This window comes from Dipodomys spectabilis, unplaced genomic scaffold (genome assembly GCF_019054845.1).
Source record: "Dipodomys spectabilis isolate Male_0828 unplaced genomic scaffold, ASM1905484v1 ptg000085l, whole genome shotgun sequence".
In the NCBI taxonomy this organism is placed as follows: Eukaryota; Metazoa; Chordata; class Mammalia; order Rodentia; family Heteromyidae; genus Dipodomys; species Dipodomys spectabilis.
In genome coordinates this window covers 4919417-4946559 of record NW_024870762.1, presented here as the reverse complement: position 1 = coordinate 4946559, position 27143 = coordinate 4919417, and the positions used below count along the sequence as shown (strand labels likewise).

Genomic DNA, 27143 nt, shown 5'->3' with positions numbered 1-27143 from the left:
AGGGACATGGTCTGCATGGCCATATGTATTTGTGTATTCTCCCTGCTTTCTGATGATACCCCAAATAAACATGAGCCCTCCAAATCTACTTAAAACGAAAAGCCCTTATCCAAGTCAGCCAAGACTTCTAAGATCTGTACGTGGTCACTTTCATATATTTTGTTTCCCATTCCACTCCCCAACTCCTCAATTTAAAAAAAAAATCAGTTTATTATTGGAAACAGGTTTGAGGTTCTTAGAGATAGCCATGGCCAGAAGAATGGTGCTTCATCCATGCAGCAGTTTCTTTGGATGAGAGCACGGAGTCATTAGCTGGAGTGGCCACTGTCCATCTTTCAGCATCTACACAGTGCCTGGCACTTGGTAGGTTCTCCATAAATATGTCAGCTTTGTGGGCCAGTGTAAGCAATGGATGATAGAGGTTCTCTTTGGGAACCATACACAAGTTAAGAACATCTTACATCTCCTCGGTCCACAGCTCTGGGTTCCAGTTTTAAGGAAGCCTCTCGCTCTTAATTTTCAAAGAGAGGAAGTGGGCCTGTCTCATCCCAGCACCCTCTTTTCAGCACTGTAACTTCTTCCAGGTAGAAGATAATGCTTGCTTCGAGAGGCATGCACTAATTCGGGGAGGGAAACTCAATTTGCAGCCCCTTCTTTCGAGTGCCAGTTATTTAATGGGCAATAATTTTTCCAACGCCTCCTCTCCAAGTCGACTCCTAATTTTAACATTCTCCCAGGTTTAAGGAGGCTCCTTCATGAGCGGGAAGACCCCAAACAACTTGAGGGGACCCTCGCTCTGGGGATGGAGTAAGACAAGGAGGTGGGATCGGAGTGCTGGAGGCGGGGCAGGCTCCCAGGGCCACCCAATCACGGGGCCAGTCATCCACTGAGGCCTTGCTTCGGCGTCCAGCCACGCACGCGGGCCTTCCTCGCACTATTGAGGGGTTGGGCCTAGGCCCACGGAGGCCAGCGGAAATCCTCCGGCCGCGTGGGGGCGGGCCTTCTCCGGCTCCTCCTCCCGAAGGGCTCCGGCTGTGCGGATAGGCCCTGCTTCCGCGCGCCGCCAAGTCTCCAGACAGACTGCGAGCTTGCAGACCAGCCCCGCCCAATCGGGGGCGTGCCCCGGCTGACAGTGTCCGGCAACGCGGCGGAGCCCCGCCTCCGTGCGGAGGCACGCTTCCTGACGCAGTCCTTGCGCGCGAGAAGGCCCCAGTCTCGCGGTCCGGCGACACAGTGTGACGTGCCGCGGGCGGCCCCGCCCCTCCTAGCAGGGTCAGCAGATCCCAGTGGTTTCGCTGGCGGGCAATGTCCGCGGGCGCTAGTCCAGCTTGATCCCGCAAGCCTCGGGCCGCCCCGAGTCCCAGCAGCAGCTGAGCCACCTCGACCGCTCCTTCCCGGGCCGCTAGAAACAGCGGCGTCTGCTCCTGCGGGGAGGAAACAGCCAGGGGGTGGGGTCAGGCAAGGACACGTCCCCCTCCGACTCCACCTCCTGGGCTGCCGACCCGCCCCTCCAGATTTTGTGCCATTCCCGGGCTTTCTCTCTGTCCCGCTGCCGATTTCCTTTCCTTTTTCCTTTTTTTTTTTTTGCTGGCACTGGGACTTGAACTCAGGGCCTGGGCGCTGTACCTGAGCCTCTTTGTGCTCAGGACTAGCGCGCTACCACTTTGAGCCACAGCGCTACTTCCAGCGTTTCCTGAGTAGTTTTGGAGATAAAGAGTTTCACGGAGTTTCCTGCCCGGGCTGGCTTCGAACCGCGATCCTCAGATTTCAACCTCCTGAATAGCTAGGATTACAAGCGTGAGCCACCGGCGCCTGGCTTCTTTTCTTTTTTTGTGGGGAGGCTGCTACCCAGTCTAACCCTGCCATCTTGAGCGTCTTTGTCGGCTCCAGCCTGGAGAAGGGAGCGAGCGGCTCGGTCGTTGTTCACAGCTGCGGCCCAGTGTAGTGCAGTCTTTCCTAAGGGGACAAATGTGGGAAGTTATTACCTGGCGGCTAGGGGCCAAACTCCCTAACTTCGTTTTCCCACGAATTATCCTAGGGGAGGGGAGAGGAAAGGCTACCCAGGTTCCTCAAAGGCGGGAAGCGTTGCCCTGGCGACCGCCAGGAGGCCGGAAGCATTCTCCTGGTGACGTCACCGGCGCGCGGGCGGGACAATGGGCATTGTTCTGGGTCGGTGGGACCGGGAGACCCAGTGCTCGTCGAGGATGGTGGGACGGGGGGGAGGGGGAGACTAACGCTGTTCTTACTACCACTGCACAGCAGACTTCCCATATCAGCGGGGTGGGGGAAATGTCTCAGCCTCCCATTACGCGTCTCCCTCCCTGTATTGTGCACCTCTTCTCATGCTCCATCTGCTTAATTTCTTTCCTCCTTCCATACCCCATTTATCGGCGGCCCCCACATTTGCTCCAGCTGCAATCAGTTCTTCAACTAGGTCCTCCACAGCCAGCCTGGCAGCCAGCATCAAGGGTGTGGTCCCGTCCTCTGTGCGTGCATCCACCGCGGTCTGTCGGCTGCCCAGTAGGAGCTGGGGAGACAGAAAAGACCTGTAACCTTTCCATCGTCTCTCTTCAGGTCGTAATTTCACATGCTCTCTCTGTTAAACCCTGGGGGATACTTCTACCCAGTTTTACCTGTAAGCATACCTTTTAGTCCCTTTTAGGGACTCCAGGGTGTGCTAACCTGGCAAACCTCCTGAGCATCAGCAGCCACAGCAGTGTGAAGTGGGGTGCGCCCTGACCGATCTTGCTGGTTTGGGTTGGCTCCAGCTTCAAGAAGGCGGCGGGCAGCAGTTGGCCGGTCGAATCGGGCAGCCAAATGCAGAGGGGTCTCTCCAGTGCCCACGGTGTTAACCTGGGGACAGGCCCCTTTATCCAGCAAAGGTTCCCAGGGCTCAGAACTTCCCAACCATGGCCCCTGGATGGTTCTGGACTCCACTCCCCCACAGCAGACTGCTGACATCAGAGGTGTCACTCCATCTGTGGGTGAAAAGTCAAGAGAGGGGCTCATGGAGGCTCAGGAAGAATCACAGTGGAGGTGTCTCTTTGTGGTGTATGAGACAAGAGTGTATGGCCTAGAACTCATGTAAATATACTTTGTAAACTGTTAACTCAGCACCCTCCTCTTGCTTCTACCTCCCCCCTTGTGTGTGTGTGTGTGTGTGAGAGTGTGGTCATGCCAGTACTGGGGCTTGAACTAAGGGCTAGGGCACTTAGTCCTTGCTCAACACTAGCACTTTGCCATTTGAGCTACAGCTACACTTTCATGTCTCTGCTGGTTAATTAGACATAAGTGTCTTAGGGACTTTCTGCCCAGGCTGGCTTCCAATTACAATCCTCAGAGCTCAGCCTCCTCAGTAGCTAGGATTACAGGCGTGAGCTACCAGTGTCTGGCCAGCCTCCATCTCTTAAGGGTGATATTAACAGGTATGTACTACACTATGTATGGCAAGCTCTGGCTCTTGATTATGTGTCGTAAGTGATTTTTCCTGATTTTATATGAGATTGTTTCCTCATCAGTAAAGGGAGGAGTTTTAAGAAAGCCTTAATTCTGTTAACATTCTAGGGCCTGGCTTCTCAAACTTGGGTCTAAATCACACTCACCTGGAGTACTTATTAAAACAGATCGCTCATGTTTCTAAATGGATAGCTCTATAGTGGAGCTTAAGAATTTGCATTCCTTCCAGTTCCCAGATGATGCTGATCTGTCTGAGCACCATACTTCAAGAATTACTATTCTTGGGCTGGGAAGTTGGCTCAGTGGTAGAGTGCTTGCCTTGCATGCGGCCCTGGGTTCAATTCCTCAGCACCACATAAGCAGAAAAAAGCTGGAAATGGTGCTGTGGCTCAAGTGGTAGAGTGCTAGCCTTGAGCTGAAGAGCTAAGGGACAGCGCCCAGGCCCAGAGTTCAGACCCCATGACTGGACCCTCCCCCCCCCCCAAAAAAAAAAAAAAGAATTACTATTCTGAGGTACTACTTCTTTTAGTTTTGTTTTTTTTTTTTTTTTTAATGTACTGAGGAATCAAACCCAGGGCTTCATGCATGATAGGCAAGCACTCTATCACTAAGCCACATTCCCAACACTTTTGGTTCTGATACTAAAACAAAAACAAGTTTCTGCTTCTGAAAGGGTGGAAGGGAGGCTTTTTTTATTTCCTTTGTTATGGTTTTCTTACATACCTGGGCCACAGGTATCCACATCTGAGGCTTCCATCTCAGACTCCTGAGGAGGTGTCAGCATGGCTATCTGAGGGATCTCTCCACAGCCACCATTCAGTGGCCAGAGCTGGCACTTGGGAGGGGAGACCATTTCTTCAACCTTGGGGCAAGAGCAAAGAGCTGTGAAGGCCATTGCTTGTCCTTTCATCCCCTCCTTCCCTTCCATATCATTCTTGCCTGGCCCACCTCTTCTCCCTCCTCGGGGACTGAACACATCACTACTCCATCTTCATCCACTTCTGCCTCTGGTTTCAGCGTCCTAGAAGGAGGTGAGTGGGTAGAGGTTAGTTATATAGGTTAGGATTAGGACCAGGCCTATCCCTCTCCATTCCCCATTCCTCATCTTTAACTTCTGCAATAGCATTGTGTGTGTGTGTGTGTGTGTGTGCTCACGCGCGCGCGCACGCACGCATGCTTGTGTGCCAGTACTGGGCTTTGACCTCAGGGCCTGGGTACTGTCCCTCAGCTTTTTCACTCAAGTCTGGTGCTCTACTGCTTGAGCCACACTCCATTTCCATAGTAAACTGAAGATAAGAACTTCACAGACTTTCCTACTTTGAACTGCAATCCTTAGATCACAGCCTCCTGAGTAGCTAGGATTGCATGCATGAGTCACAGCTTTGCTTCTGGTCTTGAATATCTTTACAGGAAAAACTCCCCTCCCTGAGCCCAGGGCCTTCTTTACTCACTTAAGGCCAATGCTGTCCTCCCCTAGTGGAGGCCGGCGGCGGCGTGGAGTTTGCTGAGTCTGGGGCCTCCTAGTGAAACCAGGAGGCAACCAGAGAGCACCATGCTCTCGACGTCGACGCCGGATGAGCTGGAGGACTAGGAGAGCCCCAAGGGCCAGTAGAAGCACTCCGGCCACAGGTGAGCATAGCACAGGCCATGGAAGCTGATTAGCAGCGGGCACTGATGGGAGAAACACAGTCACAAAGAGAGGCCATTGTTTGGATAAGACTGGCTCCAGCTGGGTGGCTTTTGGGGTGAATGTAATGACTTCATCTGTGAAGTGGGAATAACAACACTGTTCTCACGGTATTAAATGAGTTAATGGCAAAATGCTTAGTGCAAAGTACACACAAAGCACAATACGACAAGTTTTCCTTTTATGTCCTGTGTGCTGTTCAGGGATGACAATATCCTTCTTCTGTAAAGAAGAAAAGCTAGGGCTGGGAAGGTGGCTCAGTGGTAGAGCGCTTGCCTTGCATGCATGAGGCCCTGGGTTCGATTCCTCAGCACCACATAAGCAAAAAGGAAAAAGCCGGAAGTGGCGCTGTGGTTCAAGTGGTAGAGCACTAGCCTTGAGCTGAAGAGCTGAGGGACAGTGCCTAGGCCCATAGTTCAGGCCCTATGACAGGACCCCCCCCCCAAAAAAAAAGAAAGAAAAGAAAAGCTAGAACTCAAACTTTGTTGGAGGGCCGTGTAAAAGGTTAGCATACAGTACTTGAGGGGAATCCAATCAAGAGAAAGAGACAATGAAGGAGAGACAGTCCCCACAAAGGACATTTGGGATCCAGCCATCCTGTTTCATTTGCTCTCTGAGATCTATGAGGATGTCATGCTGGGAAGTGAGCGAAGGCCAGATGAAGTGGCAGGATCACCTACCAATGCCTGCTTGTGGGTGAGCAGCCAGCAGGGGTCCAGGTAGCAGGGGCTCCAGGGCCCCCACTGCGGCCATTGCAGCCAGGAAGCGAAGCAGCAGCTGAGAGTCCCAGGGACATGGGGAGGCGGGGTGGTCAGGGCCACAGTTGGACAGATCCACACCCAGCACCACCACAAACCTGTGAGGAAGTAAAGACTTCTTTTTAAGGCCCTAGCCTCCTTCCCTCCACAAAAAAAAAAAAAAAAAAAAAAAAAAAAACCCAACTGGGCACTGGTGGCTCACACCTGTAATACTAGCTGCTCAAGAGGCTGAGATCTGAGGATCATGGAGCCAGCCCAGGCAGGAAAGTCCTTGAGACTCTTATCTCCAATAAACCACCAGAAAACCAGAAGTGGTGCTGTGGCTCAAGTAGTAGAGCGCTAGTCTTAAGCTGAAGAGTTGAGGGATAGCACCCAGGCCTAGAGTTCCCGCCCCATGACCAACAACAAAACAAAACAAAACCCAAACCGTAGCATCTGGCTCTCTTCCATTTCTTACCCAGTGCCATCAGAGTCTGTCTCCTTGCCCAAAGGAGGGGCTGCTTTCTCCTGATGAGAAGAGTTCTGAGTTCTTCCTAGCTCCTCTTCAGCCCGGGCCCCAGGATAGGGGAAGACCATGTCCCTGCCTTCACCGTCCTTTCTTACCCAGAGTCCTACCCTTAAAGTCAGAGCGAGCACCCGGGCCAGGGTAAGCAGCTGCTGGTCCAGAGCTGAAGGGCTGAGCACCACCAGTAGGGCCAAGGATGGTCCCCACTTTGAGTCCCCATCTTCAGGCCTGCAGTCACCCCCATCCCAGCCACATTCTGCAGTGTTGCAGCCTTTCTCACAGTGCCCGTTGTGGAAGTGATCTTGGCAGTACTGGTCATAGGCTGGACTGTGGAGTTAAGAGAGGAGGGAACTCTTTAAATCCGGCTCCCCTCCTCACCCCAGAGAAAATTCCCAGATTGCATGGCTTCTAGGGCCTTGATTGCTAAGTTGGGATAGCTGTGCAGTCTTGGGATGGTTTTCAGACACCCTGATGTTTGTCTCCCAGGACCCTTCTGTCCCTAATTACCCAAGCTTTACTCCCTATTGAAGGAGAGTTCAAGACCTTTTTCCCTCAGGGACATCGGTTACTAGGGGAGATAGTCCATAGCAACAGGGCTTAGGGAGGCAGGCTTGAGGACTGAGCCCCAAGAACGCTTAAGGAGGACCCCAGATTGAAGCTGTGGCCCCACAAAAAATATCAATTCATTTCTCTAGGATGGAGTTCCGAGTCCAACCTAAGTTATCCCTTCTTAGCAATGGGTATTAGTGTGCAAACTTCCTGGAGCGTGAGGCTGTGGCTACCCGGTAGTATAGATATTTGTATCCTCCCTCTTCCATCCCTGTCTCCTCACACCCCCTCCCCTCCCTGGCCCCAGTGGGTTTCAGGCTCACATGCAGGTTGGAGGGTTCTCACAGTCATAGCCGTCAAACAGACACTCCTCAGAGTCACACTGTGGGTGGCATTGCCCATCCCGGAAGAGAAGCCAGCATTGGGAGTTGGGGGGACAGCCTTTCCAGGGGTCTGGGACCCCCAGGGAGCAATCCCCTCCATCCCAATTTCCTCCTGGGCCACTGCAGCCGGGGTCGCAGGCCCCATCGCCGCCTCTCCCTTCACACTCCTCTCCAGACCTCTGACAGCGGGGCCCTGGAGAGTCAGGAGGGCAGGAGCATCGAAAGCCTGGCTGCCCCAGCCCAGGGGTCTCTGAGCAGCTGCCATTGTGTAGACAAGGAGAGGGAGGGCCACAACCTTGAGGAGCTGGGGGGGTCAGGCAGTCAGGATCCCCAAAGCCACTAAGACAGGCACAGAAGGGTGGTAAGCCCAGCTTAGGGGAGGGAAGACACAGGCCTCCATGATGGCAGTGGTGGGCACCGCAGGAAGGGGCTCGGTGACTGCAGGTGGGACCTTCAAAACCCTGTGATGGGAAGGACAACAAAGAATGGGAGAGGACTTCTGGTCATTCTTCCTACTTCCCTCAAGTGAGCTCCCGGGTTATCATAGCACAGTGAGGCCTAGATGCTCATATCCAAAGGGTCTCCAGAGAGCACTGAGTATTATGGATGTTGAAACCATGTGCTATGGTAATTTAATACAATGGTATACATTTGGATGGAAATGCTGAACCACAGTCCTGCATAGCATCCTGGGGGTGAACTATAGTTTCAGAATGTGAGTCTTGGAAGACTCAACAGCTAATACAGTTCAACTCTATTGTAGTGTTATTCCTTAGAGGGTTTTATGCCTTCCTCTTCCTTTCCCGAGAGAACAGAAAGGAGAAGGATATAAGTAGACATGAGTCATTAGTACAATTCTTGGGTTAGGCTCAGGAGTATTATGCTATTACAATAAAGGAGGGCTGGACATAACCAATGCATCATGAGCATGTGATACATGTGAATATATCATAATTCAAGGCTTATGATTGATCCAAGTTCATACATGTTGACATCCACATCTACATCCATCTCCATACTTAGCTTATTCAAGTCCCCCTAGCTTGGCCTTGGGGGGACTTCTGATCTCCCCTTAGGCAATGTTCATGGTTCCCTAAAAGAGAAGCCAGCTTTGTGGTCACTTACCTTGGGGCAGTGGCAGGTAAAACCTGGGGGTGGGCCTGGTGTAGCCTCACAGGACCCTCCTTGGGAGCAGGGTTGGCTCTGGCAGGGGTCTGTCTCCACCTCGCACCACTGGCCTGCGGTAGGAGTGAGATTAAACACCTGGTTTCAGTCACTGCCTTTCTCCTGACTCAGTCCTGGGAGTAAGGGCCAGCTAGATGTGCTGGTAAAAGGGATCCTGGGGTGTCTTCTCTGGAGTATGGCACGGACAAGACCACCGGGCTATTCTACAGGCAGGGATTGTTTGGGTCTCTCCTCACATGGCCCCAGAGAGGCTTGTGCCCCAACGGTAGGTCTCACCTGTGTATCCAGGCAGACACTGGCAGTAGAAGGCGTTGGCCAGCGAGTGGCAGGCTGCAGTGCCTGTGGGGTGGCAGGGCTGGTCTAGACACTCATCCACATCTCCCTCACAGCGCAGCCCCACGAAGCCCGGAGGGCAGGCACAGTGGAACCCTCCAGGTTTAGGAGTGCAGGTTCCATGGTTGTGACAAGGTTGTGAGAGACAAGCATCGGGTTCGTTTGAGCAATTCTGTCCACTGTAGCCTGGGGCACACTGAAGGCAGACAATGTCAGGTAAAGAGCAGTGGATAAGCCGAGCTCAGGATGCTCTGCTCAGGCTCCACCTTCCAGCTCAACAACATTGCCCAGCTCACCATCCATTACTGTCACAGGCAGCTCAATCTTTATGGCTCAACACATACTACACGGCTTAATCATCCCCAGTCTCATTTGATGACTGCAACACTAAACATAGTCCCATTTTTGGTAAAACCTCCTAACACACCCTCCAGACTCTCTCATACTTTATAAATCATAAGCATCTACTGAATGCCCGTTTTGTGTCAGGCACTGTTTGAGGATGTTTTGATCATTGATGTCAACCACAACAGGGAGATGGCTAACATGTATTGCATGATTTAGACATGTAACCTTAATGGGGGAAAAAAACTTACTTCCTAACACTTTATATGGATTATTTATTTTGACCCTCACTTGACAGATAAGGAAATTGAATCCCAGAAAGATGATGTATTCTACCATAAGCCAGATCTCTAGTCTCTGTGTTGTTTTTTTTGGTCAGTCAGTCATAGGGCTTTAACACTCAGCCTGGGCACTATCCCTGAGCTCTTCAGCTCAAGGTAAGTGCTCTACCAGTTGAGCCACAGTGCTACTTCCAGTTTTCCGGTGGTGAATTGGAGAGAAGAGTCTCACGGAGGCTGGCTTTGAACTGCGATTCTCTCAGCTCTCCGCCTCCTGAGTAGCTAGGATTACAGGCGTGAGTCACTGGTGCCAGGCTTGTTTTGTTTGGTTTTTGACAAGGTCTCACTATACAGCCTAGGCTGGCCTCAAACTCATAAGGATTTCCTCTCTTCCTTTTGAGTGCTGGGACAGCCATTCTGCTGGTGAAAAGATCACTGAAAGGATTTGTAGCATGTGCCTGGTGCTTGCAAGAGGGAGGAGAGATTGCAAGAGTAGAATACAGGAAGGCCTTGAAGAGTCAGAGAAAAAAAGACTTACAAAGAATCTGAAGAGTGGCCCAGGAAGCTGGTAGGAATGAGTGAAGGAGTGTTTTAGAAAACTGGAGGAAAGAGTGTTTCATTAAAGATGGTGTGAAGAAAAAATAAAGAGTTAAAAAAAAAATAGCCGGGCGCTGGTGGCTCGCCTGTAATCCTAGCTACTCAGGAGGCTGAGATCTGAGGATCGAGGTTCAAAACCAGCCCGGGCAGGAGAGACCATGAGACTCCTATCTCCAATAAACCATCAGAAAAAAACTGGAATTGGCGCTGTGGCTCAAGTGGTAGAGCGTTCGCCTTGAGCTGAAGAGCTGAGGGACAGCACTCAGGCCCAGAGTTCAAGCCCCACGACCGACAAAAAAAAAAAAGCGTTTAAAGATGGTGTGAAGCTAAATAATGATTACACACAAGTCCACTACCCATCAGTACACTGCTTTTGTATATTTGAAAATATGCATGGGAAGGCATATATTACTCTGTAGTCCCAGCATTTGTGAGATGGAGGCAGGGGGATCTTGAGTTTGAATCTAGCTGCATAATGAGACTTTGTCTCAGACAAAAAGTTCCTAGTAGGGCTGGGAAGGTGGTTCAATGGTAGAGTACTTGCCTCGCATGCATGAGGCCCTGGGTTCAATTCCTCAGCACCACATAAGCAGAAAAAGCCAGAAATGGTGCTGTGGGTCAAGTGGTAGAGTGCTAGCCTTGAGCTGAAGAGCTGAGGGACAGTGCCCAGGCCCTGAGTTCAGGCCCCACAACTGAAAAAAAAGTTCATTGTAAGTGTTAAAAAGTGAAGTATGTCTTTGATTAAAAGCCATGGTCCTGGCTCAGGAATCGGGCATCATAACCTAGATTGCCAAGCAAAGGACTTTTCCCAGGCTAGAGAGACATTGGGGTGCTCCCAGAACACCAACAAGTAGAATAGGGTGGGAAAATACATTCTAGGAAGAGGCAATAGCAAGGGAAAAAGCCTGAGAGATTAGAATCAGAATGGCTGAGTAAGAAAGCTAGGGTAGTTTTACGTTGATAGATCACGAAGGATGTAGAACAGTGGAGATAAGGACAGATAAGACCTGGGAGGTGGGCTAGGATGAGTTAAATGCAGTGCCTGGGGCTTTATTCAGAGAAGATTGAAGTCAGTGTAGGTGTTAATCATGGGAGTGATGAAAGAGTTAGCTCCAAGTTCTTAGTACAGTACTCTGGGAATAGGTTGAAAACTAATCTAGTTCTAGCTACTCAGGAAGCTGAGACCTGAGGATCCTACTTCGCAAAGCCAGCTTGAGCAGGAAAATCAGTGAGACTCATCTCCAATGACCATACACACTCACACACACACATGTGAGCATGCAAAAAAAGGAAGTGGAGCTGTGGTTCAAATGATAGAGCACTAACCTTGAGCACAAAAGCTCAGGAATTGCATCCAGACAGGATTGGCAAAACAGAAAACAAAGCAAAACTAAACAATAGAAGTATAAGGGGATGATGGTGAGGAGGTTGATGGCAGTATCCAGGTGGAATATAACAAAAGCCTGGATTAAAGCAGTGGGAACTAGGTGAGGAGAAAGGACAGGATTTGAGAAATTTTTGGGAGGCAGAATAGCTTGGCCTGATGATTGGTTGGATGCATGGGGTAAAGGAAGGTGAGAAAAATTGGGTACATTGGGTTCTCATTCACTGTCACTGCCATGTGTCATCTCCAGCCTACCCTTGTCTTCTGTCTCCTCTCAATCTCTTACCTGGCAAAGATACCCATCAGGCTGTGCCACGCACGTAGCCCCATATTGGCAGGGCTGGGACTCACAGGGGTTCACGTGGTCCTGGCATAACCTGCCTTGGAACCCTGGAGGGCAGTGGCAGAAATAGGAGGGGCCTTTGTCCATGCAGAGGCCTCCGTTCTGGCACAGGGCAGAGACTTCTATGCCTGGAGAGAGAGCCAAACAAGAAGAGATGAAGCTAAATGTGGGGTAGATGAATGTTCAGGGGTCCCAGACACTGAACAGATAGGATTTTACCTCCGAAGCCACCAATGTTGCAAAGTAGGAAGCTCTGAAGCCTGGGGCATGAGTAAGTCCTGGCCCTGAAGAGGTTTAAACTTCAGGTTCTCCCTTCCACCTTTCTTACTAGAATGTGAGAGCAATAACTCTCCTTAAGCCTGTTAGAGTGGGGCTGGGAAGGTGGCTCAGTGGTAGAGCGCTTGCCTTGCATGCCTGAGGCCCTGGGTTCGATTCCTCAGCACCACATAAGCAAAAAGAAAAAAGCCGGAAGTGGTGCTGTGGCTCAGGTGGTAGAGCGCTAGCCTTGAGCTGAAGAGCTGAGGGACAGCGCCCAGGCCCAGAGTTCAGGCCCCACGACCGGACCCAAAACAAACAAACAAACAAAAAGCCTGTTAGAGTGTTGTAAGTGACTGTTGACTTGTCTTTAAATAGGTCTTTAGCAAGAAAGACCTCAAGGGAAATGTCAAGTTGGGGGCGTGTGGTTTTACTACTGTCCCCTAAGTTTCCCATCTATTCTGATTATTCTGTTGTCCTCTCATGCTGTGTCACAGACATCATCCCCTAAGCCCACAGTAGTGTCTTTCCTGAGCTCTTATTATTTCAAACTATTTGAATAAAGTAAGTGTGTGTGTGTGTGTGTGTGTGTGTGTGTGTGTGTGTGTGTGTGTGTGTGCGCATGCGTGCACCAGTCCTGGAGTTTGAACTCAGATGCTGTCCCAGAGCTTTTTTTTTTTGCTCACAGCTAGCACTCTACAACTTAAGCCACAGCTCTACGTCTGACTTTTTGGTGGTTAATTGGAGATAAGGACCTGGCTTTGAACTGCGACCCTTGGATCTCGGCCTCCTGAGTAGCTAGGATTACAGATGTGAGCCACTAGCATCCAGTTAAGGAGGCATTTTTCTACAAGGGGGTTGGTGTAACCTTAGAAGAGGGTCTGATGAAATTTATTGACTGTCCACACTGGCTGAGTTTTAACTTCTGAAATGAATTACATTCTTGGTGGTTGTGTGAAGCTGGAATCCTGTTAACTGGAGTAGTTGGTGTAGCTTGAATTGTGTTGAATGTGGTATTAGAAATGGAGTTGTGTGAGGCTCCCGTGGGTAGTGAATTGTAGAATGAGTAAATTGCAGTGTGCTGTTCTGGTCTCAGGTGGCAGTTTTGGTCACAGGCTGTGTGGCTGTGCTGAGAGATGGGGAGAGGAGGGCACTCTGTTTTCTCTCTCTGTTCTCTGGTCAGTGCCGAAGCTGGTACCTTGGGTCATTGCAGCCTTCTGGCAGGAAGACAGTGGGAAGTTACAGAGGGGCCCGGTCCACCCCTGGAGGCATAGGCACTGGAAGGAGGGCCCGTTCTGCAGGCAGCGGCCGTTGTTTGGACAGGGCTTCTGGGCACATAAGTCCATTAGAGTCTGAGCGTTGGGAGGGAGCATGAAATAGGAAATTAGCTTCCTAGGCCTAGAGATGGACTTCTGCCAATCCTCTTCCTCATGAATAGACTGGAACAGGTGCCCCCGCCCCCTTTTCTTTTTATTCCCACATTCCAAGAACAGCTTCACCCATTCACTTCTTCATTCCTTCTTTCCAAACAAATCTCAAGTGAGACCCCCCAACTCCTAGACCTCCTTATCTCTCTTCGTGTGGACACTTTCCCCACACTTCCTTGCGGCACGTTTCATTGCTAACTTTGTTACCTCCTCCCTTCTTGGCACATTGGGCTCATTGCACCTCACCTGGCAGCTCTCTCCTGTGTAGCCAGGGGGACAGAGGCAGCGGGGACCCTGAGGGCCATCTTGGCAGGTTGCCCTGTTCCTACATGGGCTGGACAAGATAGAGACAGGGCACAGTAGAAGGAAGGTCTGGGAAATAAAGGGCAGGGGAGTAGGCGGTGTCTTGGGGTGACAGGTCAGGAGGGGAAGCAGTACAGAGGGTGTGGAGTGGGAGGTCAAGTGGAGAGGAAATGTGGGAAAGCTGAGGGCTCCCACCTTTCCTCCAGAGGTCTTGGTGCCCTGCTCACCTGTCTGCGCAGCTGGGGAAGATCTTTTCCTCACAGCGTGGGCCCTGGAAGCCCGTGGCACAGAGGCAGGAGGGGGCGCCAGGCCTGTTCACACAGGTACCCCCATTGAGGCACGGGGCTGGAGAGAGGAGGCTGTGAGGGTTTGGGTTCCTTGCCTGTAACCTGGCCTGTGACCTCAGTTACACCACACGCAGGATTCACATCCCCATCAAAACATCACCTCATTACCATCCACCTTTTTTTTTTTTTTTTTTTTCTATTATGGTCCTGAGGCTTGAACTCTGGGCCTGGGCACTGTCCCTGAGCTTTTGTGCTCAGGGTTAGCGCTCTACCCGCTTGAGCCACAGACAGCTCTACTTCTGGCTTTTTGTGGTTAGAGATAAGAGTCTCATGGATTTTTCTGCCAGGGCTGACTTTAAACCATGATCCTCAGATCTCAACCTCCTAAGTAGCTAGGATTACAGGCGTGGGCTACTGTGCCTGGCCCATCTAATTAACTTTTAACAAGTATGCCACAGATACCCTGTCCAGTTTAATCCCCTCTGGTTCATCTCCAGGACATGGTGGGCACTCACCAGATTCACAGTGGTCAGTAATGGTTTGGCAGTGGGACCCTGTATGGCTTGCAGGGCAGGTGCAGGAGTAGCTGCCAGGACTGGGGATGCAGGAGCCACCATTGAGACAGGGTCTCGAGTGACAGGCTGTCACCTCTTCACTGCAGGTGGGCCCTGAGGGAGCAGGTAGGGTCAGATAAAGGAGGTCCTCTTTCTCCTTCTACTTTCTCCTTCTACTTCTTTGTCCCTTCCCTTCCTTATCCTCATCCAACCTCCCTTTATTCCCCTCACCTCCTGTATATCACTTGGGTCTTCCGAACCCCATGCTCTGTTCTTGGTGATGACTGAGTTGCAGAGCCCTTAACCATATACTTAACTCTTAGGATAGATTTTTGTATGTGATGGTAGTGGGGCTCAAACTCAGGGCCAGAGCACTGTTCCTTTAGTTTTTTTTTTTTTTTTTTTTCTCTCAAGGCTAGCACTCTGACACTTGAACCACAGCTCTACTTCCCATAGGCTTAACCCTTGGTTTAGGGGGTGACTAGCCCTGGGGCCTCACCTGTGTAGCCAGTGGGGCAGGTGCAGTTGTAGCCAGAGGGCTGGGGGTAGCAGGTGCCCCCGTGGGCACAGGGTGTGGAATTGCAGTCCCCCAGTTCAGCCTCACACTCTGGCCCCGTCCAACCCGTATCACACACGCATGAGGATCTGATCATAAAGAGAAAAGGGAGGCGATGTCTCTTCTCCTGGGAAATCCTTGCCCCTTCCTGTTGGCTCCCTTATGACCGCCTCTTCTTCTAGCACGGAGATTCTGAATTCTCTGTTCAGGACCTTTGTTCTCATCAGGTCCCTTCTCAGCCTACTCCCCAACCACTCATTAAAAAAATTATAGTACATATCTATGTATACATATTTCTTCCCAAACATCTATTCTCTAAAAATATAAATGTGTGTGTTTTTGTGTATAAATCTTCTTTTGTGTGTGTGTCTGTCCTGGGGCTTGAACTCTGAGCACTGTCCCTCAGCTCTTCAGCTCAAGGCTAGTGCTCTACCACTTGAGCCACAGCACCACTTCTGGCTTTTTCTGTTTATGTGGTGCTGAGGAATCGAACCCAGGGCTTCATGCATGCGAGGCAAGCACTCTATCATTGATTCACTTTCCCAGTCTCTGTCTCTCTCTCTCTCTCTTTCTTTCCTTCTTTCTTTCTTTCTTTCCTTACTTCTTCCTTCCTTCCTTCCTTCCTTCCTTCCTTCCTTCCTTCCTTCCTTCCTTCCTTCCTTCCTTCCTTCCTTCTTTCTTTCTTTCTTTCTTTCTTTCTTTCTTTCTTTCTTTCTTTCTCTGTCTCTGTCTCTCTCTCTCACATACACACATACACACACATCTTCAGAATGAAAATAGTCACTTTGCCGGGCGCCAGTGGCTCATGCCTGTAACCCTAGCTATGCAGGAGGCTGAGATCTGAGGGACACTGTTCAAAGTCAGCCCCAGGCAGGAAAGTCCATGAGACTCTTATCTCCAATAAACCACTTGAAAACCGGAAGTGGCACTGTGGCTCAAGTGGTAGAGCTCAGGCCTTGAGCTGGAGAGCGCAGGGACAGCACCCAGGCCTAGAGTTCAAGCCCCAGGACTGACCCACAAAAAAAAAAAAAAAGAAAATAGTCACTTTGCTTCCTTTGCTCTAGGCTTTTTCCCCCCAGTGCCTGTAACCCATGCTGAATAGATAATATCTAATCAAAACTGAACTGACATTGCCATTTCTGTTCTTCTTCTATTCTGACCCTCTACTCCTCTGCTTCTTGCTCTATTTGAACTCTCCTCTCATTGGGAAACACTTATTGGCTAAGCCCTCCTAAGGGCTTTGTTCTGCCCTAAGGACTTTGTCATTTCTTTCCAGTTCCCCATTGGCTTTACCCAGTGACCTGATCCCTCACCTGCTGTCTATTGGCCCAGCTAAGGACCCAGAGAAGGGGACAAATGAGGAGGGCTTGGACGGTATTACCTCTGGCAATGTCCATGATGGCAGGTGCAATTGTCCTGAGCAGGCACACAGCCAGGGCTTCCATCGGGGCAGAGACAGTGGGGTTTATCTCCTGGATCCTGGCATTGTTGCTTGGCTTGACATAGGTTGAGTTCACACAAGGGAGTGTCACAGGACTGGCCTGAGGGTGTGTGAGGAGACATTAGAGAGAAAACAGAGCCCTTCATGTCTTTATGGGGCCAATACATGTGTGTGTGCCAGTCCTGGGGCTTGAACTCAGGGCCTGGCCACTGTCCCTGAGCTCTTTTGCTCAAGGCTAGTGCTCTACCACTTCTGGTTTCTGGTGATTAATTGGAGATAAGAGTCTCACAGGCTTTCCTGTGCAGGCTGTTTTCGAACTGCAATCCTCAGATCTCAGCCTCCTGAGTAGTGTGGCTGCACTGAATAATTTTTTTTTTGGGTCTGGTCATGGGGCCTGAACTCTGGGCCTGGGTGCTCAGCTCTTCAGCTCAAGGCTAGCGCTCTACCACTTGAGCCACAGTGCCACTTCCGGTTTTTTCTTTTTTGCTTATGTGGTGCTGAGGAATCGAACCCAGGGCCTCATGCATGCAAGGCAAGCGCTCTACCACTGAGCCACCTTCCCAGCCCCTGCACTGAATAATTTTAAGGGGTGCCATTCTCATTCTCTCATATCCCAACCATTAAGCATCCACTATGACCTCTGTTCCACCCCAAATAGACTCAAATATTCTTCCAGTTCTGTCTAACACCTTCCCTGCTGACCTGTGAAGCCAGAGGGGCAGAGGCAAAGGAAAGCTCCTGGGAGATCAAGGCAGCTGGCTCCGGTGGGGCAGGGGCCACTTAGACACTCATCCACTTCAGTCTCACACTGTGGCCCTTCAAAGCCTATAGCACAGGGGGAGGGTCAGGAACCGCACAGACATGTGTCATTCTCTTTTCCCTCTGACTGCTTGGACCCCAGTTTACCTGGGAGACACTGGCAGTGGAAGGCCCCAGGCTGGTCTTGGCAGTGACCCCCATTGGCACAGGGAGAGCTTGTGCACTCGTCCATGTCTTCTTCACACTGGGTGCCCGTGAACCCTGGTGGGGAAGGGAGTGTGTGTGTGGGGTATGTGGAGGGGAGGTCAAGGTCATATGGGAAGTACAACATAGTTCCCTCTTTTGTCAGGGAAGGTAAGCCTGCAGGCTGTCCTGGAGAAGACCCTGGGCAGTTGAGTGTGGAGCAAAACCATGGTCATTCAGAAAGCATGAAGCTCTGCTCCTGCCAGCTGTGGGACTGTGGGCTAGCCAGCACCCTTTGCTCCAGTGTTCTCCTTGGTAGTAGGGAATAATAGAGGCCACTGGGTGGGAGTGCAGTTCAGTGGTGGAGCATCTGTCTAGCAAGTGCAAGGACACTGCAAGGATTAGATAATGTAATAATTAAGGGCCTGCCTAGGGTAAATATTCAATCCATGTAATTATTTTCATAGCGGGGGAGCTGAGGGATGTCTGACAAAGATAGAGAAGAAAGGTCTGGACAGCTCTCCTTGGGTCCATGGTGGCCTGGGCCTCTCACACACAGAGTACACAGAAAGAGGTAGCTGGCGATTTGGTAGGTCAGAGATAAGGGCGGGGAGTAAGCAGGGGAAGATTTGGGGATGTGAGGAGACTGTGGGGAGAAATCAGGAACTCCAGGGACAGGCTAGAGAAAACTGAAATTTGTACCCACCAGGCTGGCAGACGCACAGGAAGCCATTGAGCAGGTCCTGACAGCTAGCGTGGTTCAGGCATGGATCCGAGGCACACTCATTGATCTCTACCTCGCAGAGGGTCCCTTCTAAGCCTGAGGACAAGGGGGCATGGTCAGGGCAGGGCTCAGCAAGGCCTTGGTGGCCCCATCTTCTTCCTGGGAGAAGATCTATTAGGTCCTTGTCAAGCTACTCCTCCCTGGGTGCTGTCTACCTGTGGGTTGGACTGATAAACCCTGCTGCTCTTGGTGGTGTATCTCTTGCTGGTATGAGAGGAAGTAACTTGTGGGGGCCCCCCGCGGATGGTTGGGCTCAGTCCTGAGGAGACTAGTGGGCTTCTGCCTGGAGGGTGGTGGTTCACTTGTCTAGTTCTACCTAAACAGGCCTCCATGCCTACCAACCAGGGAGGGGCCCAGGAGGGGGTGGGATTCAAGGGCATTTGGTAATGTGTGTTGGTCCTTGGCTTTGTGTTCATCCAAGCCTTCATCTCACTTTGAACTTGAGTCACATCAACTGTGGACCTCACGGCCTCCCTCTTCCTGCCTGGAGAGGCTGCCTCGATTTTGCCCTGGTACCTTGTCCCTTGGATTATTGAACAGCTTTCTCCACTTTTCTAGGCTTGTCTGTGGATGGCCTGAGCCATGATACTTGGGTGCTTGTTAAATAAAATGTTGAAGTCCTGGGTTTGATTCTTGATTTTGCCACTTAATGAGCTGTGTGACTTTGGACAAGCCCCTCAACCCCTTTGTGCCTCAGTTTCTTCATTTATCAAATGACCTCTGGGTTATTGTAAAGAGTAGCTGAGATAGTGTCTGTGAGCTGCTTAGAGGGTTCCTGGTATGAAGTCAACTGGTTACATCCAGCTGATACTAATCTGTGGTTCTCTCCCTAGGAGGACATTGCCTCTCTATGAAACTAGCCTGGAGGTGAGGTAGCCTTGCAGCATTCCTTTCTTATTGCACAGAACAAGCACACAAGCCATTTGGAATTTTAAGGGTTTACCCTTTATGCCTACGGGGGAGAGTTTGTGTGATTAAGGAGGAACATTCTGGATTGGCATTAGCAGAGGCTGCTATGTGGAAAGCTGCCATCCTCCCATCCCTTGTGGGCCAGCTAGGGGTAAGTGGTTGTGTACTCTGTGACGATCATGAAATGACTGGAGGTCTCTAGAGTTGGACAGTGCACAAACTCAACTACTACTTGTAGGCCCCCCTCCAGGGCGGGGGGTCATGGATGTCCTGGGGAGGAGTAGGGAGAGGAGAAACATTCTGTAATAACTGACCCCCCAATTAGCTTCAGACTATCCTTGCTTTGGAGGGACAATTCCCATTGGATTCAAGATTAGTTCTCTGTCCTCTCCACCCAGTTCTCATCTAGCTGTACCTGGTGGGCAGAAGCAGTAGAAAGTGGCCAGTAGATCCACACAGGTGCTCCCTGGGCGGCAGGGCTGGGACTTGCACTCATCGTGGTCAGCTTCACAACGGGAGCCCGTGTAGCCAGGAGGGCAGAGGCATTTGAAGGAGCCGGGGGTGTTGAGGCAGGAGCCGCCATGTTCACAGGGACTGGGGCCTTGCTGGGCTGGGAGGAGAGAAAAACTGGGTATCTAAAAGGATCCAGAGTGAAGAGGGCAAAGGGCTTAGAGAGCCAGGGAAAGCATGAGGGCCTCTTTGTGGTAGAGGAGAGCAAATTGGGGGAGGGGCTTGTGTGTTCATGGTGGAGAAATCCATGGGGTCAGGAGGGCTGAGCACTGGGGAGAACGTCATGCAGGAAAGAGATGCCAAATTGGAACTAAATTCAAGAATAAAGGAGCTATTTGGTTTTCAATTTTTTTTTTGGGGGGGGGGTCCGGTCGTGGGGCCTGAACTCTGGGCCTGGGCGCTGTCCCTCAGCTCTTCAGCTCAAGGTTAACGCTCTACCACTTGATCCACAGCGCCACTTCCAGCTTTTTTCTTTTTGCTTATGTGGTGCTGAGGAATCGAACCCAGGGTCTCATGCATGCAAGGCAAGCGCTCTACCACTGAGCCACCTTCCCAGCCCGTTGGTTTTCAACTTGAAAGCAATTTGCTGTGTACTCTGTTCAGTGTAGCCATGTGTCCGGACTCAGAAAGGCTCTTCTGTGGGGAGCCTCACCCATCTGACACTCATCCAGGTCCTGGTGGCAGGTGGGCCCTGAGTAGCCAGGCTGGCACAGGCAGAGCGTGGAGCCTGTCAGGGGGTTGGTGCTGCACTGGGCATTCTCGTGGCACGGCTGGCTCAGACACATGTCTTCCAGGTGGCACAGAAGGCCTGTGGGGGCCGGGGAGGGGGTAAGGTTGGCACAGGCTGCTTGAAGGCTTCCAGCTGCGTTCTTAGTGCTTCTCTGGCCTTCCACCTTTACCTCCCACCTCCCCAGCCCCCTCTGCCTTCACCTGTGCGTCCAGGAGGGCACAGGCAGGAAAAGGAGCCCACGCGGTCAATGCAGGTGGATCCGGGGGCGCAGGTGGCCGTGATGCAGTCATCCAAGTTCTCCTCGCAAACTGTGCCTCCCCAGCCACTCACGCACACGCAGTGGAAGCTGCCAGCAGAGTTCTGGCAGGTACCCCCATTTCTGCAGCGAGGGGGACCCTGTGTCTCACATTCATCCACATCTTTGGAGCAATCCCAGCCTGTAAGGGAGGAAGGAAGAGGGCAAGGGCTGGAGCTGGGAGCCTGGAGAGGAAGGGAGGCGGGAGTTCCGAGCTGGCCCCCAGGGCACCATGAACTTGGCTGAAGCAACTCACCTGTCCAGGTCTCTGGGCAGAGGCAGGTGTAGGTGCCTTGCCCATCCCGGCAAGCAGCCCCGTTCTGACACTGGTGCCTGATACAGTTGTCGGGATTCACTTCACAGTCCAGGCCTGTGATTCCTGACAGGGTCACGGGATCAGCGGGAGGGGGAAAGCTAAAGGAGACGACCCTCCCTGCCCAGAGAGGGGGAATGTGGGAAAGCCCCCCCCCATGAGAAACACACCTGGGGGACAGAGGCAGAGGTGAAAGGTGGCATCTCGCCCTGGCACCAGCTGGCAGGTGCTCCCGTGTGGACAGTCCCCAGAGGAGCAGGGTCCCTTCCGGAGCTCACAGTGGGAGCCCTCCCTCCCCGCAGGGCAGACACACTGGAAGGAGCCCAGGGTGTTCTGGCAGAAGGTGCCCCTAGGGCAGGGTCCTGGGTCCAGGAAGCACTCGTTGATGTCATGTTGGCAGAGATGGCCCTCAAAACCAGGTGGGCAGCGGCACTGGATCTGGGGGTATGTGGCCAGACATACACCTCCATTTAAGCAGGGGTTGGCAGAGCAGAAATCTGGAAGCTGGCACTGCTCACCTGTGATGGGGCAGAGGGATGGTGCTGGCACTACACAAACCCAGCTCACCTGAGCTTCCTCAGCTCTCCTGTAGGGGGATTTCCGTGTTTGTTTCATATCTGTCTCCCTGTGTGTGTGTGTGTGTGTGTGTGTGTGTGTGTGTGTGTGTACATAGGTATTGGGGCTTTTTGGTGGTTAACTGGAGATAAGAGGCTCATAGACTTTCCTGACCAGGCTGGCTTCAAACTGTGATCCTCCGATCTCAGCCTCCTGCATAGCCAGAGTTACAGGTATGAGCCACCAGGTGCTTGTCTCTCTTTGCTCTGTTCTGTCACTCCTACCTTAATTTTGCCATGCCTTTGGAGGGTTATATGAGGGCTGTCCTTATTTTCAGCATGGAAAGTGAAACAGATACCTAATGGGGGGAGTATGACGAATTGGCCTTACCTGGGGAAATTTGGGACATAGGGGAGGGGAGGGGCCTAGAGCATGTCTTCTTAGGCGAGATTAAAAGTATCCAGCATCTGCAGGCAGGAGACTCAGGTTGACACCTCACTGTGCCATAATGGTTTGCATGCTCCTAGGTGAGTCACTTTGTTTTCTGATTCTTCATGGTTTCTTCCCTTCCTTCCTTCCTTCCTTCCTTCCTTCCTTCCTTCCTTCCTTCCTTCCTTCCTTCCTTCCTTCCTTCCTTCCTTTCTTTCTTTTCCACCCTCCCTCCCTTCTTCCCTTCCTTCCTTTCTTTTTTAAAGCAGGACTAGGATTTGAACTCAAGGCTTCATACTTGCTAGGCAACTCCTCTTCTATTTGAGTCATGTCCCAGCCCTATTTATTAGGTGTGTAAGATGACCAGGATACTGATGAGGAGGACACGGAGCAGCCGTGTGCCCCAGTGGTTAATGGCAGTAGGAGCAGTGTCAGTGGCGGTGGCGGTGGCCATGGCAGGAACCACCAATTGCTGCACCCATAACATTAACCAGACACTGAGCTAAGTAAGCATTTCCTGGGTATCATTCCCCTCTCCACTGCTTTTTTTTTGAGTAGGTCATTGGGCTTGACCTCAGGGCCTGGATGCTGTCCCTGAGTTTTCTGCTCAAGGCTAGTACTCTACCACTTTATACAACTGCTCCACTTCTGGTTTTCTGGTGGTTTACTAGAGGTAAGAGTCTCGCTAACTTTCCTGCCCGGGCTGGCTTCAAACCCTGATCCTCTCAGTCTCCTGAGTAGCTAGGATTACTGTACAGGCGTGAGCTACCAGCTCCTGGCTATCATTCCCTTTTATGCACTCAACAACCTTAAAAAATGTGGACAAAGCCCGGCACTATTCAGGCTCAAGTCTGCAATCCTAGCTACTCAGGAGACTGAGATCCGAGGGTGGGTTCAAAGCCAGCCCTGGCAGGGAAAGCTGTGAGACTTATCATCAACTAACCACCAGAAAAACCAGACGTGGCACTGTGGCTCAAAGTGATAAAGTGCTAGCCTTGAGCAAAAGAGCTCAGGAACAGTGCCCAGGCCCTGAGTTCAAGCCCTAGGACCGACAAAACAACAACAACAAAAACGTGGGTAGTGGTCTGGTGACCAAGAACCTAGACAGCTTCTATATCTCATGCCAGATTATTGGCTAGTCAGTAGTGGGACTGGCATTTGTCCCTGCTCTAAGGCAAGGTTAGATCCCTTTTCTCTGGGATGCACCCCAAACTTCTCCCTCAGGGTCAGATCACTCCAGCATTAGCCTGTCCTCTCCCACTTTCCAGGTGCTGTGGTTAGCACACACTACTCAGAACGGGACTGGGGAGGGGCAGTCATGGTCTGCATGCACAAGGTGCAGAAGGTGCAGAGTAAGACAAGCAATAATCACATTGCAATGGCTATCTGGAGGACAGTTGGAAGGGCCCAGAGAGGCAGGAGGATGGCACACTCAGGAGGCTCATGGCACCCTTAGCTTGGAAATATTCCAACTAGTTTGGAAATACTTCAGTACGTTAGCAGTCACATGCTGATGAATGTCAGTCTTGCGAGAATGGCTTCCTTACCAAGAAATTTCTTCTTGACTCTTCTGGCTTCTATCTTCTCTCAGGCTCCAGTTCTATTCCCCCACCCCCCCCACTGCCTTGCCCAGTCACCTGCCTGTCCCTTCTTGGCATTCCCACCAGAGCTTACCTGTCCAACCAAGCTCGCAGGAGCACTGGGGGCGGCCTGAGGCCTGAATGTAGCAGCGGCCCCTTTCAGAACAGAAGGAGGAAGGGCAGAGGTTTTCCAGCTGGACTTGGCACCTCTTGCCAGTGAAGCCAGTGGGACAGATGCAGAAGAAGCTGGGGGCCAATGGAGAGGGGAGTCTAGAGGAGCGAGGGGATGTGGGAAGCAGGGTTTGGCAGCTGCCCCCATTCTGGCAGAGCTGGGCATCCTGGCAGGGGTCAGCAAACTGGCACATCTCACCCAGGAAGCCAAGGGCACACCTGGAAGCAGGGAAAGAAAAGGAAAAATACACAACTGGGCTTCTCTTCTCTTTTCTCTCTTTCTCCTTCATTTGTTTCCTTCATCTTCACTTCCTCCCTTTTTTCTCTTCCCCACTCCCCACCACTTCCTTCCCGCTTCCCTTCTCCTGCCGGTCTCCTCTTCCCCAGGAGCCTCACTCACTGGCAGATCCCTTGTCCCCAAGACCGGGTCAGGCAGGTGCCTCCATTGGCGCAAGGTTCTGGTAAACTTCCACACAGCAGGCCTGGTGATGGAGCGGGAGGAGGAGCTGGCACTGGGGGCCTGTGCCTCCTTCAGGTGCTCCCAGGAGATCTGCCTCAGTGCCCCCCGTGTCCACATGGCCCCCAAACTAACCTCTCTTTACCGCCTGATCCCAGTCCCCCACGTGATCCCCAACTCTGTGGATGTGAGGCCTCTCTTGGTGACTATTCCCAGCCCCCTTTCCTGTTTATTTTCTGGCCTCCCAAGAGCAGCCTGGCTCCATCCCTCGGAAGTAGGACAACAGGGATCAGGAGGGGCCCCAGGGAGGTGAATGGCTGAGATGTAGAAGGGATTTCCTCCAGGAAGGGCCTCGTATTGAGCCACTGGGGGGTGGGAACAGCTGGACAGGAAAGGGACTTAGTGAGACCTTCCACGTCTCCATCTCTGTTCTTCTCATGCCTTCTCTCAGGTAATTGGTCTAATTGGTCTGTTGCTCCCTTCCCTGTGTGACTTGGAGAACTCTCTGTCTCAGCTCCAGGGCCAGCTGGGTTTTCCCTGGTGGACACCCCCTCTTACCCATCCCCCCCCCCCCCCAGCAGTCACCACCCCTGGCACCAGGCCTAAAACTTGGGTCTGAGTCGCTCCTGTGGCAGTCAGCTCTCCCTGCAAGCTGTGCCTAGTTGGGAAAATGGATCTCCTTCATCCACTATTCTTTCGAAGCCTGAGGCTCAGCTGCCCCCAACCCCACCAGACATCCCCCTAAGGGAGATGGTTTCCCCCCATCCTTCCCACCTCATGCCTCACCTCTGGCCGGGACAACTGGGGAACACAGCAGCAGCAGGAGCAGCGGCAGCAGCAGGGAAGGGGGCTGCATTCCAGAGCCCCTGCCCCAAGCCCAGATCCCCTCTCCCTTTTCAGACAGCGACCCTCACAAGCCTCATAGAGGTACTGCTACCTCCCCTGCTCCCAACGCCCCTTCCTCCTCCTCGGCCTGCTTTGAGCCTCGGTCTGAGCTGTTTCCTGAGTCACACAATGTCCTGGACACCCTAGTGATGGGAGGGAGGGCAGAGGAACATTGAGGGGGACGAGGGAGGGGCCTTCTGTCCCTGACTACCCCTGGGGAAGTGGGGGAAGTTGTGCAGTGTGGCTGGAGGGCAAGTGATACAGGGGAGACCTGGCTTGGTTCCTGGGGTCTGGAGGTGGTTCTGAGCCATCCTGTTGGAGGATAGAATTTCTCCTTTCTAGAGATGGGCATTGCAAGGTGGCTGCCCCTGTGCCCCAGGAGGCAGGACATGGGAACAGGATCTTCCTCTTCCTCTTCCCAGGAACGGCTGCTTCACTCCAGGCCAGTTCAGATGCTCTTCAGATGATCTTCAACTTGTTATCTGCAATGACTTACCATGGCGGAGGGAACCCAGGGGACTTGCAGGCCTTACCTCAGCCCTGGCCGGGACTTCTTTTTCTCCCTCCGGGGAATGCATAAGATGCTGGGCTAATTTATTTTTTTTTTAGGGGGAATCTTGGCCCTTCTTTAGAGAGGAATGTATAAAACTGCTACTATCCATGGTAAATGACTATATTCTATTCTATGTTCTATTCCCAAATTTACTCCAATTCTAAAATTTTACATTTTGCCGATTATCTGGAGCAAGCATTGACTTTGGGTAGCTTTGATTCCAACTATCTCTGTTTCCCTTCACTGCAAGAGGACTCTGGGATGCCAAGAAGGACATAACATTGGAGGAAAGAACATCACAAAAGGGAATTCATTGTCTTGAATGCTCATGCTTCCTTCTTTTCTTTTTCCTTCCTTTCTTTCTTCCTTCCTTCTTTTCTTCCTTCCTTTCTTTCTTTCTTTTTGTTGTTGGTTGTAGGGCCTGAAGCCTGAACTCTGGGCCTGGGCACTGTCCCTGAACTCTTCAGCTCAAGGATAGCACTCTATCACTTGAGCCACAGTGCGACTTCCGGCTTTTTCTGCTTATGTGGTGCTGAGGAATCGAACCCAGGGCCTCATGCATGCAAGGCAAGCACTCTACCACTAAGCCACCTTCCCAGCCTCATGCTTCCTTCTTGAGTCAACACAGGAGAGCTCCGAGGTCAGCTATACCCTGTATCACCAAGAACACAACACAGTATCACCATATCTGGTGCCCCAGGTACAGCCTCGAGCACCTGGGACCTTCCCTGCCAAGGAGTGGACTTTACCAATACCAGCCTATTCCCTCTTTTCAAAACCCCTTTTATTTTGAAATGATTTAAAACTTACAGGAAAGAGGTAAGACCACTGAAAACAATTCCAGGATACTTTGATTGTTGACCAATGGATATCATCTGACCACATTTGCTTTACAATTATTACTATTATTTTTATTATTAATTATTTACCAGCATACACATGAACAAAACATCTATAAAATACTTTATCAAACATAGAATAAAACATTTTTCCAAAATGCAAATGGAACATTCTCTAGGCTGGACCTATGCTAGGCTATTAAACAGGTCTCAATGACTTTATTTTTTTATTTTTTTGTCGGTCGTGGGGCTTGAACTCTGCGCCTGGGCGCTGTCTCTCAGCTCTTCAGCTTAAGGCTAGTGCATGAGCCACTTGAGCCACAGCTCTACTTCCAACTTTTTTGGTGGTTAATTGGAGATAAGAGTCTCATGGACTTTCCTGTCTGGCCTGGCTTTGAATTGTAATCCTCAGATCTCAGTCTCCTGAGTAGCTAGGATTGCAGACATTAGCCATTAGATTGAACTCTGTGGTGTGTATGTGTATGTGTGTGTGCACATGCGTGTGTGTGTGTGTGTGTGTGTGTGTGTGCATGGGTAGGCGTGCATGCATGCATACATACACACA

At 51.5% G+C, this 27143-nt stretch overlaps 1 protein-coding gene across 1 annotated transcript; it reads right to left on the bottom strand.

Annotated features, from left to right (window-relative positions):
- Positions 1-190: 190 nt before the first annotated feature.
- Notch4 (notch receptor 4) lies at positions 191-25267 on the bottom strand. Its single transcript, XM_042684290.1, has 30 exons — positions 25088-25267; positions 24245-24326; positions 23768-24063; positions 21280-21627; positions 21053-21175; positions 20702-20938; positions 20424-20579; positions 19677-19871; positions 18275-18388; positions 17533-17646; positions 17329-17451; positions 16567-16726; positions 15129-15274; positions 14591-14743; positions 14016-14133; positions 13732-13819; positions 13257-13410; positions 11747-11931; positions 8800-9052; positions 8464-8576; positions 7279-7799; positions 6359-6733; positions 5824-5999; positions 4908-5127; positions 4405-4477; positions 4180-4318; positions 2683-2978; positions 2380-2527; positions 1859-1956; positions 191-1424 (listed from the first exon to the last, which is right to left on the bottom strand). The coding sequence occupies exons 1-30, from the start codon at positions 25155-25157 to the stop codon at positions 723-725; spliced, it is 5976 nt and encodes a 1991-aa protein (XP_042540224.1). The 5' UTR covers positions 25158-25267; the 3' UTR covers positions 191-722.
- Between the last annotated feature and the right edge of the window lie 1876 nt (positions 25268-27143).

What these genes read in the sequence shown, in the direction of transcription:
- Notch4 (XM_042684290.1), bottom strand. Translation starts at nt 25,157, where the DNA reads ATGCAGCCCCCTTCCCTGCTGCTGCCGCTGCTCCTGCTGCTGCTGTGT. An exon ending in GAGGACAGCATTGGCCTTAA is followed by an intron (nt 4,478 to 4,907) that starts GTGAGTAAAGAA and finishes ACCTCCTTCTAG; the next exon opens with GACGCTGAAACCAGAGGCAG. An exon ending in TCCCCGAGGAGGGAGAAGAG is followed by an intron (nt 4,319 to 4,404) that starts GTGGGCCAGGCA and finishes TCTTGCCCCAAG; the next exon opens with GTTGAAGAAATGGTCTCCCC.